This window comes from Mobula hypostoma, chromosome 18, assembly GCF_963921235.1.
Source record: "Mobula hypostoma chromosome 18, sMobHyp1.1, whole genome shotgun sequence".
Classification (NCBI taxonomy): Eukaryota; Metazoa; Chordata; class Chondrichthyes; order Myliobatiformes; family Myliobatidae; genus Mobula; species Mobula hypostoma.
Genome location: NC_086114.1, coordinates 33,671,943 through 33,688,004, shown reverse-complemented (window position 1 = coordinate 33,688,004; position 16,062 = coordinate 33,671,943). Strand labels below are relative to the sequence as shown.

Here is a 16,062-nt window from a genome sequence, read left to right as displayed (position 1 = left end):
TAATGAGATTTGTTCATGGACCATTCAGAAACCTGATGGTAGAGGGGAAGAAGCTGTTTCTGAATCACTGAGTTTGGGTCTTCAGGCTCCTTTCCCAGATGGTGAGGGTCTTCAGTGATGGATGCCACCTTATTAAGGCACCAAGATATGTATGTGATGGAGCTGGCTAAGTCTACAACTCTCTTGCAATCCTCTACTTTGGAGCCTCTATACTAGGCTGCAGTGCAGCCAAGCAGAATGCTCTCCACCATACTTCTGCTGAAATTTGCTGGAGTTTTTGATGATGTATAAAATCTCCTCAAACTCTTAGTGAAGTATAGTCACTGGTGTGCATTCTTCGTGATTGCATCAATGTGTTGGGCACAGGATAGATCGTCTCAAATGTTGATGCCCAAGACCTTGAAGCTGCTCACCCTTTCCACCCCTGACACCTCCATGAGAACTGGTGTGGCCCCCCTCCGAGGAAAGGCACGTGCCAGTTTGTCAACAGACCTACGCAGATGATCCTGAGAGCTCGTTCCTTCCTCATCTTTCATTGGAATGATGCTGGTGCAGTTGGTGGAGTCACTGTCTCAAGTCTCGGTGAGATGGATTCAGTCCTGGCCTTGGGTACTGTCTGTGTGGAATTTGCACATTGTCCTTGTGACTGTGTGGGTTTACCCCACAGCGCTTCAGTTTCATCCCATAGACCAGGCAAATGGTGGTGGGTTAATTATACATGTAAATTGCCCCTAGAGTATGTGGCGTTAGAATCCGGGCAGTGGGGAGGGCAATGGGAATGGGAGGAGAATAAAAAATTGGTTTAAATGAGTTTTTGATGGTGGGCCAGGACTTGGTGGGATGAAGGGCCCGTTTGCATGCTGTTACAACTCTGCTGGAATCTGACCTGCAACCAACTTCTGTTGTGTGTATGATATTGCCTTTGGCCAAAGACCCAAACTTGAGTGGCCTGGGCTTGTTTTAATTATCATGTTGAGCAACACTAATCATCAGTGCACAGGAGTACCCATCTGAGCTGGTGGCAGGTGATCAGACAAGATCTGACAAAAGATTGTTTCAGCTGCTGTAATTGATGTTATATAAGCTGATTTTGAAAGGAAACTTAGTCCCTCTTATATAATTACTAAAAATAGCCACTTTAAGGATGAAAACATTGTTTTCAGATTTTTGATAAAAATTGCTTTGTGTTGTACACTAGTGACTGTGCTGATTTTACAGGAAGGTGCCTTTGCCTTGGTGTTCAAGAGCGTTCACTTCCCTGGGCAAGCCGTCTGCACCAGGTAATCTATCCTAGTTCTGGATTTTAGAGAGAGATTTTCATGCATTTTATATACAGCTTACTAAATGGTAGCCTACCCGGTAATGGCATTGGAAAAACTATTTTTGTCTGCATTCAGCAATAGATTGAAATATCTCTCAACCTGGAGTTCCATTAACCTATACAGAAAACATCACTATATACTAAAAGCAATTTGTCTCATTGGTCCAACACATCCTTGGCAACCAAGGTACTATCCTGAGCTGGTGCAGTTTGCCTGCATTTAGTCCATATTCCACAAAACCTTTCCTATCCATGAATCTGTCTCTCAAGTGTCTTTCAAATATGGTACATGACGTCTTTGATAGCTTATTCCATGTACCCACCACCCTCCATGTGACAAAACCTGTCCCACAGCACCCTTCTAAATCTTTCCCCTCTCACCCTAAACTTGTGCCTTCTAATTTTAGACTCCCCTATCCTGGAGAAGAAGGACTGTAAGTACTCACCTTATCTGCTACCCTCATGATTTTGAAAACATTTCTAAGGTCAACTCTCAGTCTCCCGTGCTCCAGAGAGCAAAAGGCCCAGCCTCTCCTGATAAGTCCTTCAGACCTGTCAGCATCCTTGTGGAATTTTTCTGCACTCTCTCTAGCTTAATTGAATCCTTCCTGTAACATTGCAACTAAATCTGCACAGCATATTCCAGGTAGGGTCTCACCAATGTCTCATGCAGCTATAGCATGATGTTCTAACTCCCTGGTACGCGGAAGGCACAGTTTTCTGATGGGAATATTGATCAGCCAGGAGTGAAGGGCATCTAGGGCAACACACACAAAATACTGAAGGAATATGGCAAGTCAGGCAGCATCTATGGAGGGGAATAAACAGTTGACACTTCAGGCTGAGAAAGGTATTGGCCAGAAAAGCTGACTTGTTTATTTCCCTCCAAAGATGCTGCCTGACTTACTGAGTTCCTTTAGCATTTTCTTGTGTGTATTGCTTAAGATTTTCATCATCTGCAGAATCTCTTGTGTCTATGAAGAGCATCTAGGGGTTATGGGAAGTTAATGCTGGGTTGTTGAGCACTTTGGAAGACTCAGTCTCACAGTGCAGGAAGGTCAGGAACTGGAAGGCCAGCAATCTGGGAATAGAATGCAGGGAGTTTCGATGTTGGTTCCGCATGGGAGTTTGGTACTTGCCTGTTCAGAATCGGCGAGCTTCAAAATACTCAAGCTGCAATGCTGGGCTTTTGGGGGATTGTTCTCGGTGGTGACCATGGTTATAGCCATAACTGTTAGCTGGGCACCAGAAATGCTGCCCTATCAGATGAAATGACAGGAATGGCACACAGAGTTAAGTCTTGGTGCCCATGAACTCTATTCTAATGGACAGGAAGGAAGTTCTGGCAGGAATGAGACTCCAATTCTACTTCCATCACCCCTGACAGACACTGTCTGTTGGTCAGCCTCCCTCCATAGCCTGTAGCTCTTCCAAATCTCCTGGTTTAGTTCCTTGTGTGCAGTCCTATTCACAGTTCTGCATTACCTCCCAGCCCAGTAGCACACACTTTCAAAAAAAAAACCTCTCCCTCATGTTCCCATATCTCCGTCTTTCAAAACACTTCCCCTATACCCTACAACCATCTGAAAAATTTCTCCAACCCTGGGCTTGTGTACCCTTTGTGCTCCCTCCCTATTCCCTCTCTCACCTCCTCTGTTGAAAGTTTCACTCGTCAGACATTTCAAGATTGCAATCATCTGGTCCTATACTAGGAAATAGCTACCACACTCAGCCTTCCTCCTCCCCCCCCCAAAGAAATTCTCCTTAACCCCAAAAGATTGCAGTTTACATCAGGCGAAATAAAGGGTTAATGATAAATTAAACCTTCATGGCTGCATGTGGATAGTGCACCGCCTTGTAAAAGGCAGCCAGGTCTGATGCCAATGGAAGTTGTCTGGACAGGTTTTTAGGTCAGCGTTCTCACAGATCCAAGAACCAATTCAGTTCCCAGGTGATGAAGTCTTCTAGTTTCTTGTGAAAGTATAAGCTGTGCATTGCCTTCATAGATGCTATTCCTTGGGATTAAGACACCGACAAGAATGTCAGGAATTCATTCACAATAGCTATGAGGTACCAGTTTTGTGACCTCAGACTCCAGGACACATCACCTCCCAGTCAAAACTGCAGGAAGGTTGGATGGAGAAATATATTAAAAGATGACTATTCCTGGCAAATGAGTACATCTGTCAGCAAATCCACAGGAATTTTAGCAGAGTTGCCATCCTACAAATCTCACTAAACTAGTGATTCTCTGTTTACTCTGTAGTTAATGTGTATATTTATGCTGGGTGGGAATGGGTAAAATAAACTGGTCTCCAAAAGCCACTCCACTGAAATCTGCAGGCTTTGCTCAATGAAGCTTCAGAGTAATGTGATCACTAACAGGAAGCTGTTGAGTTATTTTTATAATTTTGCTCAGCCTTCAATGTAAACCTTTTAGCAACCTGAAGTTCCCCATCCCTCCAGTGTGTGCTTCATATCTTAGCTCTTCAACCAAAGTGTTCCAAAGATTTTGCCTTTATTTCACAACCAGCATCTAGAATTAAAAAGATAGTTTAATTTTTTAAATAACTATGTACAGTGAATTCTAGTTAATTGGTCCATCGGTTGATCAGGGCAGCTGCTTATTTGGAAGAACAAAACTAATGGAGAAAATAGTGGGAATTCTCTTTGTTTACTTGGGACACTGTGCCACCTAATCGAGACAGGAGACTGTTGCTGAATAGTTTCTAACTAGTCGTAGGTCGGGTGAACTTGTGTGGCCATCAGACGCTACACCGTGCTTAGAGGGAACTGAATTTAAATAGCATAATTTGCATGTGCTTGTGTTCAAATATCAGCATTTTTTTTTGTCACAGATAGTTGGTGAGAAATAAGCAATATAAGACAATTTAGAATTGTTTTGCTCACTGCGGTTTCAAGCATTCAGGCTTGGAGATGCCAGAAACATCCGGGAGAGCAAATGAAACGATTTCAGTACTTCAGCAAGTTAGGAGCTAGTAAGAATTTGAAGGTATCGGCACTCATCTTGAATGTTACAATGAAAATGAAGATGTGGGGGATGCAGTCATTGAAAGCAATCTATTATCTGCATTAGGTGCCTGGGCCAATTTTATTCAGTTGCAGTGAACCAAAAGAGCACAGCAGTGTGTTGGTTGTCCATTGTATCCAATGACAGTGAAACATGTGCGGGAGAGTTTTTAAAATGGAAAAGCCATTGTACTGGGACAGCAAACACGAGGAATTTTGCAGAAACTGGAAATTCAAGCAACACCCATCAAAGTTGCTGGTGAACGCAGCAGTCCTGACGAAGAGTCTCGGCCTGAAACGTCAACTGTACCTCCTCCTAGAGATGCTGCCTGGCCTGTTGCATTCACCAGCGACTTTGATGTATGTACTGGGACAGTTCCACTCTCTCGACCTCAGAAGTCTGGGTCCTGTTTTAGTCGTCACAAATTAGGATCTTCCTATGTTACAATGGATAACCATGAATTCTTCTGTGGCTTATTATGACGTTTGTTCTCCATGATGCGCTGCAGAACCACCTTCCTGGCTGCTGGATCACGCTGCTGATCTCGGTCCGCCAGAGCTGACTTCACGTGCTCGGACAGGTAGGTCCCTATTTCACAGGAATATGAGGCCCTGCCAGCTGCCTTTACCTGGTTTAGCCCACCTGTCGAAGCGGTGTACCGGGGTGTGGCAAACATCTACTTGAAGCCACAGCTGAGAGCTGAGTGGCTGGTGGGAACCAAAGTTGAGTGAGTTGCCCCAGAATGACTTGACAAGCCCCTCCACCAGAGTTGCTATACTTCCTTGGACACCCCATACACGGCAGCGTACATTGAATAAATACTCCACCAATAACTATTAGGAACTACAATAGAATTAAAACTACTGTTTTATAGTACTATAGTAATGTTCTAATTTGTACTGTATTTCATTTAAATACATAATTTTTACTCAGTTAAACAGTAGTCTGTCTTTTTTTATACCTTTCTAACTATTTTCATGAAACTTTGGCTATTTGGTGCAGCCACTTAATGGAATTCACAATGTTTTCTCCTTGGCATGCCGAGACCAGCACTTCCTTGCCTTTCAAAAGAAAGTGGTGAATCTGTTTGAACATCTGCAGCCCATGTGGTGAATTTGCTTGCACAGGGCTGGAAGGTTGGCATGTGTTCATGGTTTCACCAGGGTTGAGACAGGAATGGAGGTTCAGTGTCCAAACTGTCTGCTGAACAGGTCAGAGAAATGACGCAGTTGGTGGTGCTCCCTTGCACCTCTGTCCTTGTCTCTCTGGGTGGCAGGGGTTGTTAACTGGAAAATTTCCATCAAAGTTGAGTTTATTGGCATATGCACAACTGCATCTATGCATAGCTGTGATGTATAGCTTACTTGCAGTGCGTAGCATTAGGTAAGTAGTATTCATAAGAAAAACAAGTTAAGCATAATTGAACATGATTTTTGCAAGAAAGAACACAATTAGAACAAAACAAAGCTATAGGAGTTCATCATAGGACATAGAACTTTGAACAATCCTGTATAGGAACAGACCCTTCAGCCAACGGTGTATGCCAACCATGATCGCAATGTTAAACTGCACATGGTCTATGTCCCTTAATTTCCTCTGTCCTCACCTGTCTGTCTCTGAAACAATGCTGTTATATCTGTCCTGCTATCTCCCTTGGCAGCATATTATGGGCACCTACTGCTCCAGGCTTTTAATTAAAAAAAACTTTGCTGTGTAAATTATGTTCTGTTTCACACAGAGTGGTGGGTGCATGGAATGCCCTTCCAGGGGTGGTGGTGGAGGCAAATACATTAGGGGTATTGAAGAAACTCTTAGGAAGGCACATGGATGATAGAAAAACGGGGGGCTGTGTAGGAGGGAAGGGTTAGTTTTATTTTAGAGTACGTTAAAAGGTTGGCATTACATAGTAGGCCAAAGGACTTGTATTGTGCTGTAATGTTTATGTTCTATAAACCTCCTTTAGATGTACACAGTAGATGGTGGTTGGGTAAAGCAGTGGAAGAGATTTCCACATACTGGTGGCCTTCGGGATGCTGAGAGTCAGGTACATGGCAGTGGTAGTTCCGCTGAATGGTGGCCTTTGTTCTGGAGATGGCCGACGTCTGACATTGGACTGATCATACTGGAAACTGGCAGAAATTGCTTCTACATCTGAGACATGAGGAAGCTAATTGTACATCACTATTGTCGGCAAGAGGGCTGCTTCTGACTTCGTAGTTGGGAGAAAAGATGAGTTTTAACTGGGATATTGAGAAATTTTTGCAACAGCACTGTTGAGTTGACTAGACTTCAGTACCACAAGCATTTGAAAATTGGCCAGTTGGACGCTTATAGCTGTGTACATACATCTATTGATGCTTCTGGACACATCTTCAGTGATGTTCCTAGAATCATCGGGTGTTTCGGGTCTTTCAACATCATACAACCTCCTCCAGGTGACCCAGCCGGGGCTGATCAGACCCCAGCTTGTGTCCAGATGGCTAGCTACTTATGACTCCATGGCTCCCCTCTTTTGAGCCACAGCCATCTTGAGGCCCTCTCTGCTGCATAAAACTACTTGTTTAGTGGATCTTGTATTGGGGCTGACTGCCAGAAATGAAAATTTAAATATACACAGAATTGTGGACACTGCAAACTGCCTTTACTAAAAGCATGCTTCTGGGAAGTGCTATCAAGCTCTTCAAACAAAAACTTAACACCATCTTCAAAGTTTCTTCCCCTAGGCGGTTAATCTGATCAACCATTCTAGGTATCATTCCCGCCCCTCTCTAGTCACTGCACTGTACTGTAAACACTTTAGACCTTCTTATAATGTTTACATTGTAAATACTTGCTGGTATTTAAGGATTTATGCATATTTTATTCCATATCTGTACTTTAACCTCTAAATTTTTTTAATTCTTTATTTGTTATACTTGTTGAATGTTGTTATTTTTCTATTGCAAGTCACACCCTTTTAACACACTACAGCAAATTCTGAATGTGGGTGAATGTATACAGTGAATAAAGTTGATCCTTGGTCCCATAATCCTTGTGCTCCAAGTGAAACATCCAGCATCAGCCCCATCCTTTGAATCTATACTCTGTCAACACCTCGTTCCATATCTAATGCATTCTAATCTGGTCCAGTTTTGCTTTGTGGCAGGAGTCACGTATAGTTCACACCAAGTTAGGAAGTGAATGGGCCAGGTGATGAGAGTATGAATTTCAAAGGAGTCTGTGGTGAAATGGATCATAATAGTGCAGTCACTATTGTAAACAGTAACATCCCATGAATAGTGTTGGATTAATGACCCGATAATCTTCTTCAATGTATTGACTGGGGGATATTTTGACACAGAATGGGAGCAATTCTCCTGTTTATTTTCAAAATAGTACCACAGAACCTTGTGCAAATCCAAGTGGATACTGAACATCTTAATGTCTTATCCAAAACACGCACTACTGACACTGGAGCAACCTCTGGTAGTCAAGTTTTTAACTGTGGCTTGAGCCTGCAACTTCCGTAAAGAAGTAGGTACCAACTGAGCCATGACTGACAGCCATATTTGTCTGTGTCCTCTTTATTGCTGAAATGGTCCGCTCTCTGGAAGGACCACATTGTTAGGAATTGTTATCAAAAACGACTGCTCATCAGCTCTTCTTCAACAGTCCACTCAGTAACTGCATTGCCCGAAGTTTAGCCAACTAGAATTGATGTAATTATGCTAAATGTACAAGAGGATGAGTAGAATCATAAGACATAAGAGCAGAATTAGGCCACTGACAATCAAGTCTACTACACCATTCTATTGTGTCTGATGTATTATCCCTCTCAACCCCATTCAACTGCCTTCTCCCTCTTGACATCTGGATCTGGAATCTTGACTCTTTGTTCCCATCCAAAATAGACTCTGCCAACTCTTCACAAAATGCCCAAAGGTAAACACAAACATTGACTTGCAGATTAATTTTGATATCTCATTTGGGCAATCTCACTGAAACCTACCGAATAGTGGAAGACCTAGATAGAGTGGATGTGGAGAGGATGTTTCCAATACTGGAAGATTCTAGGACCAGAGGGCACAACTTCAGAATAGGACGCCCCTTTGGAACAGAGAAGAGGGTGAATTTCTTTAGCCCGAGGGTGGTGAACCTGTGGAATTCATTGCCACCGATGGCTGTGGAGGACAAGTCCATATTTAAAGCAGAGGTTGATAGGTTCTTGATTAGATCAAAGGTTATGGGGAGAAAAGGGTTGAGACAGAAAATAAATCGGCCATGATCAAATGATGGACCAGACACAATTGGCTGAATGGCCTAGTTCTGCCCCAGTGTCTTTTAGTCTTAGGGAAATAATTGGATGTGGAGTTGAGTGACCCGCAAGTCTGACAGTCATGTTATTTGTTTTCGGTCTTTCTCAAGTAGACACAAATAAATTCATTCAATAGAGAGGCCATATAATACTTGTTTGAATTTTGTGATCTGCTGTGATTGTATCCAAAGAAATATGAAAACTATAGCACTTGAGACAATTCTGCCAATCCCAACCAGGCAGGTATCAAATTCCCTGCGCACAGACCATCCAGCACCAACATTGGAACTCCCTGCATTCTATTCCCACATTGCTGGCCTTCCAGTTTCTGACGTTCCTGCACTGTGAGACCGTGTCTTCCAAAGAGTTCAAAAACCCAGCATTAACTCCCCTATTTCATGCCAGTCCAACCCCTTAGACGCCCTTTATAGGTTCAAGAGATTCTGCAGATGATGAAAATCTTAAGCGATACACAAAAATTGCTGGAGGAACACAGTAAGTCAGACAGCATCTTTGGAGGGGAATAAGCATCGATATTTTTAGCCGATACTCTTCTCGGCCTGAAATATCAACTGTTTATTTCCCTCCATAGAAGTTGCCTGAATTATCACATTCCTCCAGTATTTTGTGTATGTTGCCCTCGATGCCTGGCTGATCAATATTGCCATCAGAAGATTGAGGGCCTTTTGAGAACAAGAGAGTTAGGGCATCATGTTATAGCTGTATGAGACATTGGTGAGACCCTTCCTGGAATATTGTGCAGTTTATTTAATATTGGATATTTAATTTTTGAGTTGCTTTTTTTTGCAAGGGAGGGGCTTGGGGGTTAGGGATTTGATGTTTTAGCTGCCATGTCCAGGTGGGCGATGTGTGAGGGAGGGGTTGGGGGTTTGGGTTTTGCAAGTTTTGTTTCTTTTTCTTTTTCATGCGGTGGGGGGGGTGGCATTGACGTTGTTTCTTTCAATGAATTTCATGACTTTCCTGCATTTCATGGCTATCTGGAGAAGACAAATCTCAGAGTTGTATTCTGCGTACTTACTTTGATAATAAAATGAACCTTTGTACCTTTGAATTGTGTCCTAGTTATAATGTTTCTAAGTAAGTCGAGGAGAACAGAAATCAAAGCTCTTTCACCATATTGGAACATGTTGGAGCTGTGGAAGAAGATTGCAGCTTCAAATTTTCCTGCAGACTTTGAATAAAGGATAATGGTTTTGTGATATCCAGAAAATGCTCCTCCACCTCCAACTCTACCCTCTAGTTGCTAACCCTACAGGAAGGTGTCATAATCCTAAGAAGACTTAGGAGTTTGTCCAATGTCATAGTCCACATTTTTCTTTGAGAATCTCATAAAAACAAATTACTTGATCAGCTCTCTCTTTGCTATGCAGGAATTGGGTTCTCCGTGTCCCTGCATTGTAAGGGAGAGAACTGGTTATCGTCCTTCGTTTACAATGTAATTTGGAGCAGTGTCATTTCCCAGGTTTATGAAGTATATTTTCCCTTTCTTAACATCAACATCTTTAAAGTGTTTTTAAATACTGATTAAATACATAGTGCTGATTTTTTTTTAAATATCTAGACGGGGAAGTCCTCTAATGATCGGTGTGAGAAGTAACCATAAACTTTCGACAGATCACATACCAGTTCTGTATCGTACATGTAAGTAACACTGGATCTAAGGGTAAAGGAGTTCATTCATTGTGTGAAATGAGACACGAATTATCTACAAAGACTGTATTTCTCATCATAATACTGCAAGGCTTCATTTAATATACTGTGCTCAAACCTATTAGATCCTGGGGGCCAGGGATACAATTATATCATGAATTGTCTCACCAACTTGGTTCGGATGGGCAAAGTAAAATAGTTTACACTGGGAATATCAACCAAATGCGTCTCAGTGAATGTATTTTTAATGGTGATCTGAGGCACAAATTGAATTCAGAACATGAATAAGATGGTCACAGAGGCTGTTAGGTGACGGCTAAATAGCTGATTAGGACTACTGTAGGATCTCCCCAGTTTGTTTTTATTGGGTCTAAATAAAGACTTCTTGCTGTACATCAATCCAGTGCCCATCAATTTATGTTTGTCCTTTGGTTCTGAACTTCCATTGGCAAGGGGCTGGTGGGGATGATACAAATGCCAGTCTGTCATGAGTAATTAGATTTTTGAATGCTTTTAGCAGGTAAAGAATTAAAGATGAGCTGTCCACTGCCTCGCATCGATGCTTCTACCTCTTTGTACCCTGTTGGGGAAGAAAAGTCAGTGGAGTACTACTTTGCGTCAGATGCCAGGTGAATAGTTACATTTTATTATGCTAATTCTCTTGTGTCCATTGTATGGGAGTGAAGTCTGTAAAATCAGAGGTAACATGTATTTTCTTGTAGGTGAAATGTTTCAGCTCATTCTTGTAGATTTCCATTTGGACTTAAACATTTGCCAACTCTTTGAGCATTGCTCACATATCCCATTTTTGTGTCACCAGAATAATGTAGTTAGCCAGGCATGTCCTTTCTGACTGCTTTAAGATGGCAAACTTGTAAAACTGTAGTTCCACTAGAAGTCAGCAAAGGAAAGAAATCACTGGGTATTTTATTAATTTACATTTGTGGCAAAGTGCAGAGTGAGCGACTTGTGGCAGCTGGAAATTGAATACAGTAAAAGTTAGATAATCTGGCATCTAGTTATTCCTTTGATTCACCACCTGATTCCCTGGTGTCCTGTTCCCCACATTTCCTGCACTCAGCTCTGTACTGGTCGAGGCTGTGCCCTGCACCGGCTGCTTCAGGCTTCGTGTCTACAGACTCACTTTTGTTCTAATTGCTATTTGCTTACTTTCATTGTTTGCACGGTTTATTTTAGGTTTCTTTGTTTTGTGGCTGCCTATAAGGAGATGAAGCTCAAAGTTGTATAACGTTAACATACTTCGATGATAAATGTACTTTGAATTTTAAACTCACAGGGTTTATTGAAAAGTTTTATATGCTACTGTGTAACATCTTATTAAACGTGAGTACAAACTGAGTAATGATGTTCATTAATTCAGAAAGTCTCCTAAGTGTTACGGAGTTGGATGACTTTTAGTACAACTTTGTCCATCATTTCTCATTCCATTCACTAGGGTAGGAATATCTCGGCCTTACATGTGTATTGTAATCTGCCAAAGTAAAGATTGGCCTGCTAACGTTACAAAAACAACATATGAGGAACATTAGAGTTCAGCTGCTGTTCAGTTAAAGGTATTTGTAGTTATAAGGCTTCTGTCTAATTTTGGACTGAAGGCTTGGGTTCCGTTGTAGTTGATGGATGGTTAAATAGTTCAGAGACTCCAGTACTTCCAACTGGAGATTGGCTTTATTTACAGTATGTGTTGGCAGTACTTGAAATATAGCTTGAAATTAGATTGTCTTCCTTTTAGCTTTCAGATAAGGATGTTTTGAGTATCCCTGTCTGACATCTAAGACTGATTCTAACATGGGATCAACAAATGGTTGTTAGGAAAGGCAGCTAAATTGGGCTCAGTTAATGATTTGCATGGATATCTACCGGCAATTGGTATGTGCGTAACAAAGTCTTCATTAGGATGGTGAAGCTTAAATGTAACAGGGATGTCAATTGGTCAACCTGAGAATATTGCTTTTAGATGAATCACAGAAATGGTGAGGGATCTTAGAAAAGGGAGAGTAGGGTACAGATGGGATTGGGACACCTGGAGTGAGCATGGGATTGCGATGAACATTTGAGAGGAGATATTTCGGAATCCTGGAGCACTAGAAGGGAGCGTAGTGAGTACAGGATACTGGGAGGGAAGATAGCAGGAGTGGGATAGGGATAATGGGCAGGAGCAGCGCAGTCATTACTGAAAAGTAATGGGAACTGTGGGATTGGAATTCCTGAACTAATTGTATCTGGATACTAGTAGCTGACCAGCAGCAAATAATTAAAAAGTTGTTCCTCTTCCTTTTTTTTTGTGTATCCCTGACTGAAATTTAAGACTGGTTGTACCAATGCTCCTTATTCTCATTGAGATATCATAACCAGTGTTAGTTCAGCTCCCAGGAATGGAACTCACAATTCTGGAACCACGCTGAAACCAACACCATGAAAGCAGAGTGTCTGTAAGTGGTGATAACGTTAAAGAGGGCACACAAGAAGTGATACTGTAAATAATAAGATTAGCTTTTTGTTAATAAAGAGGATTAAAACCAAATACTACAGACTTTAATATATTGAATGTAATTATTTACAGTTGTTTTATCAGTGCTAGAAGTTGGGAGTGCTCGTGATAGTGAGAAGTGGAGAAGAAACTCTGTGGTATCACAGACTTTCTGAGCAAATGATCCATGTTTTTTAGTGACCTCGTTTACATGTTTTTTAGATGACGGTGGTGATTTTTTTTGGCGGGACATCATTATTTTGATTCATTTTGCAGTGCGATCGTCGAACACACGAACCGAGCGATTTTCCTGGAGGATGATGATGTGGCGGCAGTGGTGGATGGCTGTCTCTCGATTCACCGGGTCGAGCGCACGGCAAGCGACCACCCGGCACGTGGTATTCAGATACTGCAGGTGGAGCTGCAACAGATGATGAAGGGTAAGGACGCATGTGAACGCACCGTCTTAAAGTGGGGAAGTCATCTATTCAGCCCATTGTGTGTGTGGAGGCCATAAGTAAAGCTGGTTGGTACTGCGACATCCAACTCTATCTATATGGTTGGTTAACACTCTCGAAGAGCTTGTTCAGATATCTTTAATTGTGAGAGTTAAGGTGGGGTTTTGGGTTCAGAGTCCCACCTCTAGAGGGTTAGAAAAATATTGCCTCAACTCCTCGACAGCTGCAGATGCTGTAAATCTGAAACAGAAACAGAAAATGCCAGAAATACTCAGCAGGTCAGGCTGCATCGAGGGAAAGAGTCAATGTTTCAGGTTGGAGACCCTTTGTCAGTTCAGACGTGAGCCTGGGGTTTGTCTTCCCATAGAAATGGCCTGACCCATTGAATTCTCTGTTTCTGTTGCACCAGTTAAGTTTTTACATCTTTTTACATTTTTTTTTACAGCTTTTTACATCTTTTTTTGCAGTGTAGTGATCGGAAATGTCCATAGTCCTGTAACTGTGACCTAACAAGTGTTTTGTACAGTTTTAACATGATCTGTCTACTCTTTCAAGCCCTGCGTCGGCTGATAATGGCAGGTGTTCTATGTGCCAACTTAACCAGCATGTCTACCTGTCTGGCTCGTTTTAAGAGATTCCTGGGCACAAGGTTAATGGCATCCAACTATCATCATCACCAAAATACATCACCTCACATTCCTCTGGACTCAGTTCCATCTGCCATTTTTGTGCCACCCTACCGGTCGGTAGTTATCTTCCTGTGTTTGAAACCTTGAGCCCCGCTCTGGATCACAGTCCACACCCCCGTCTATGGCTGTACACTGTGGATCTCTGGCTTGTGTTCTGGATGAATGAATGCACCAAAAGCCAGATTATCAGAATTTCTGAACAATTGGATGCCGAATGATCAGAATTTTACTGTATTGTGAGATTTGGTGAGCTTTAGTTCCCTACCACAATCAACCGTAGGTTGCCTTGCCCTGAAGCTGAACTTGTAAGTGTACCTTAAAATGGGTAAACAATAATGTTAAAGCTATTTTTACAGCAAAAATTCATGTTAGGTACTGATTAGCTATTAGCTAACATGAGCCTTTGTGAATGTTTGATGAATTATTACAAGCATAGCTCTAGGACTTTGTTACCTTCTTGACAGAAACATCTGATCTTTTCTGTATGAAGTGATGCTCATGTTATGATTCTGCCTGACCTTTCCACAGGAAGCTACAGTTCCTTTATGCAGAAAGAAATCTTCGAGCAGCCAGAATCAGTGGTGAACACAATGAGAGGGCGAGTCAATTTTGAACACAGCACCGGTATTAACTCTGTTCTATAAACTCATCTTTTCAATATCCAACTCTTTGGAAATGCTGCCATTTATTGCCTCGATAAAGCCTGGAAATTCCTGGGAATTAGTCGGGATGTGACGAGGGGGAGCTGCATGGATAGGTAGGGTCAGTTGAACTAATACCTTGCCCAAGAGGGGTCTTGTGAGGTGGGACACCTTCTGGGAACTGTCTCCAGAATATCCTTATGATCTTTAACAGATTACTGCTTGTCAAAGGCCTTCAAACTAGATGTAAGCTGGGGGGGGGGGGTGGGTGCGGGGTTGATTCCATCTCCCAAATGAGTGGTGAAGGAATTAATTAGAAGCATCTGGTTGGAGCTGGCTATGTCAGCAAGCCACTCCACTGATCAGGCCACCTTCCAGTGGAGGGGGGAGGGGGAGGCATGTACCACACTTCGGCCCATTACTGCTGGGCTATTGGTTGGGGACAGTCCAACCCAATTCCCAGACTAACACCATTATTTGTATTCGGGGTTGTACTGCAGACCAAGTCAGTTCACAGTTGTGTTTAGTTGGTGGCAATATGATCTTTTAATTCCCAGATAACAGGTATTTCTGGGTGTGAAGTCTGAGAAAGTTCCATGATTTTCGTGACGCAGCAGTTAATTCTCATATTGCTGTGATCTAGATTCGTAGAGTATTAATACAGAGGCAAGCCCTTTGGACAAACTCTTCCATGCTGATCAAGACTTGCCTTGTAAGGATGTCTAGTGAAGTGTAGGCTTGGTATTAGATTACTTTCTTCCTGAAGATGATCGGAAACATAGAATAGTACAGCACAGTACAGGCCCTTCGGCCCACTATGCTCTGCCGACCCTTGAACCCCCGCCTTCCATAAAATCCCCCACCTTAAATTCCTCCATATACCTGTCTAGTAGTCTCTTAAATTTCACTAGTGTATCTGCCTCCACCACTGACTCAGGCAGTGCATTCCACGCACCAACCACTCTCTGAGTAAAAAAACCTTCCTCTAATATCCCCCTTGAACTTCCCACCCCTTAACTTAAAGCCATGTCCTCTTGTATTGAGCAGTGGTGCCCTGGGGAAGAGGTGCTGGCTGTCCACTCTACCTATTCCTCTTATTATCTTGTACACCTCTATCATGTCTCCTCTCATCCTCCTTCTCTCCAAAGAGTAAAGCCCTAGCCAGCTCCACCTGTCGTACTCGATCGGACCCGATGCAATAGCAATTGTACCACAAATACACTGACACACGTAATTCTTTTCAAACCTTTATTCTCTACTCATAGCATGCTATGGGGGAAGTTACAGACTGATCTCCCAAAAGAGCCAGTCCAGAAACTGCCCCCGAATTACACAGTTATCCACAATCTATAACATTGATCAGGTAGTAGGAAATCTTACGATTACAAGTTTAGACAATATTAGAATCATTTCAGTCACATGCTAAGATACAATTAGATGTAAGATAATCATTGGTCAGTTAGTTA

General features: G+C 42.3%; 1 protein-coding gene across 2 annotated transcripts in view; it reads left to right on the top strand.

Annotated features, from left to right (window-relative positions):
• Positions 1-16,062, top strand: part of LOC134358188 (glutamine--fructose-6-phosphate aminotransferase [isomerizing] 1-like) — a 114,223-nt gene that overhangs the window by 60,342 nt on the left and 37,819 nt on the right. Inside the window, exons 7-11 of one of the 2 annotated variants that reach the window (XM_063070183.1) lie at positions 1,219-1,280; positions 10,229-10,308; positions 10,838-10,946; positions 13,085-13,248; positions 14,484-14,579. In XM_063070183.1, the coding sequence (XP_062926253.1) occupies positions 1,219-1,280; positions 10,229-10,308; positions 10,838-10,946; positions 13,085-13,248; positions 14,484-14,579 (511 nt within the window). Of the gene's footprint in view, positions 1-1,218; positions 1,281-10,228; positions 10,309-10,834; positions 10,947-13,084; positions 13,249-14,483; positions 14,580-16,062 lie in introns of both variants that reach the window. The other variant, XM_063070182.1, reaches the window with a different exon arrangement.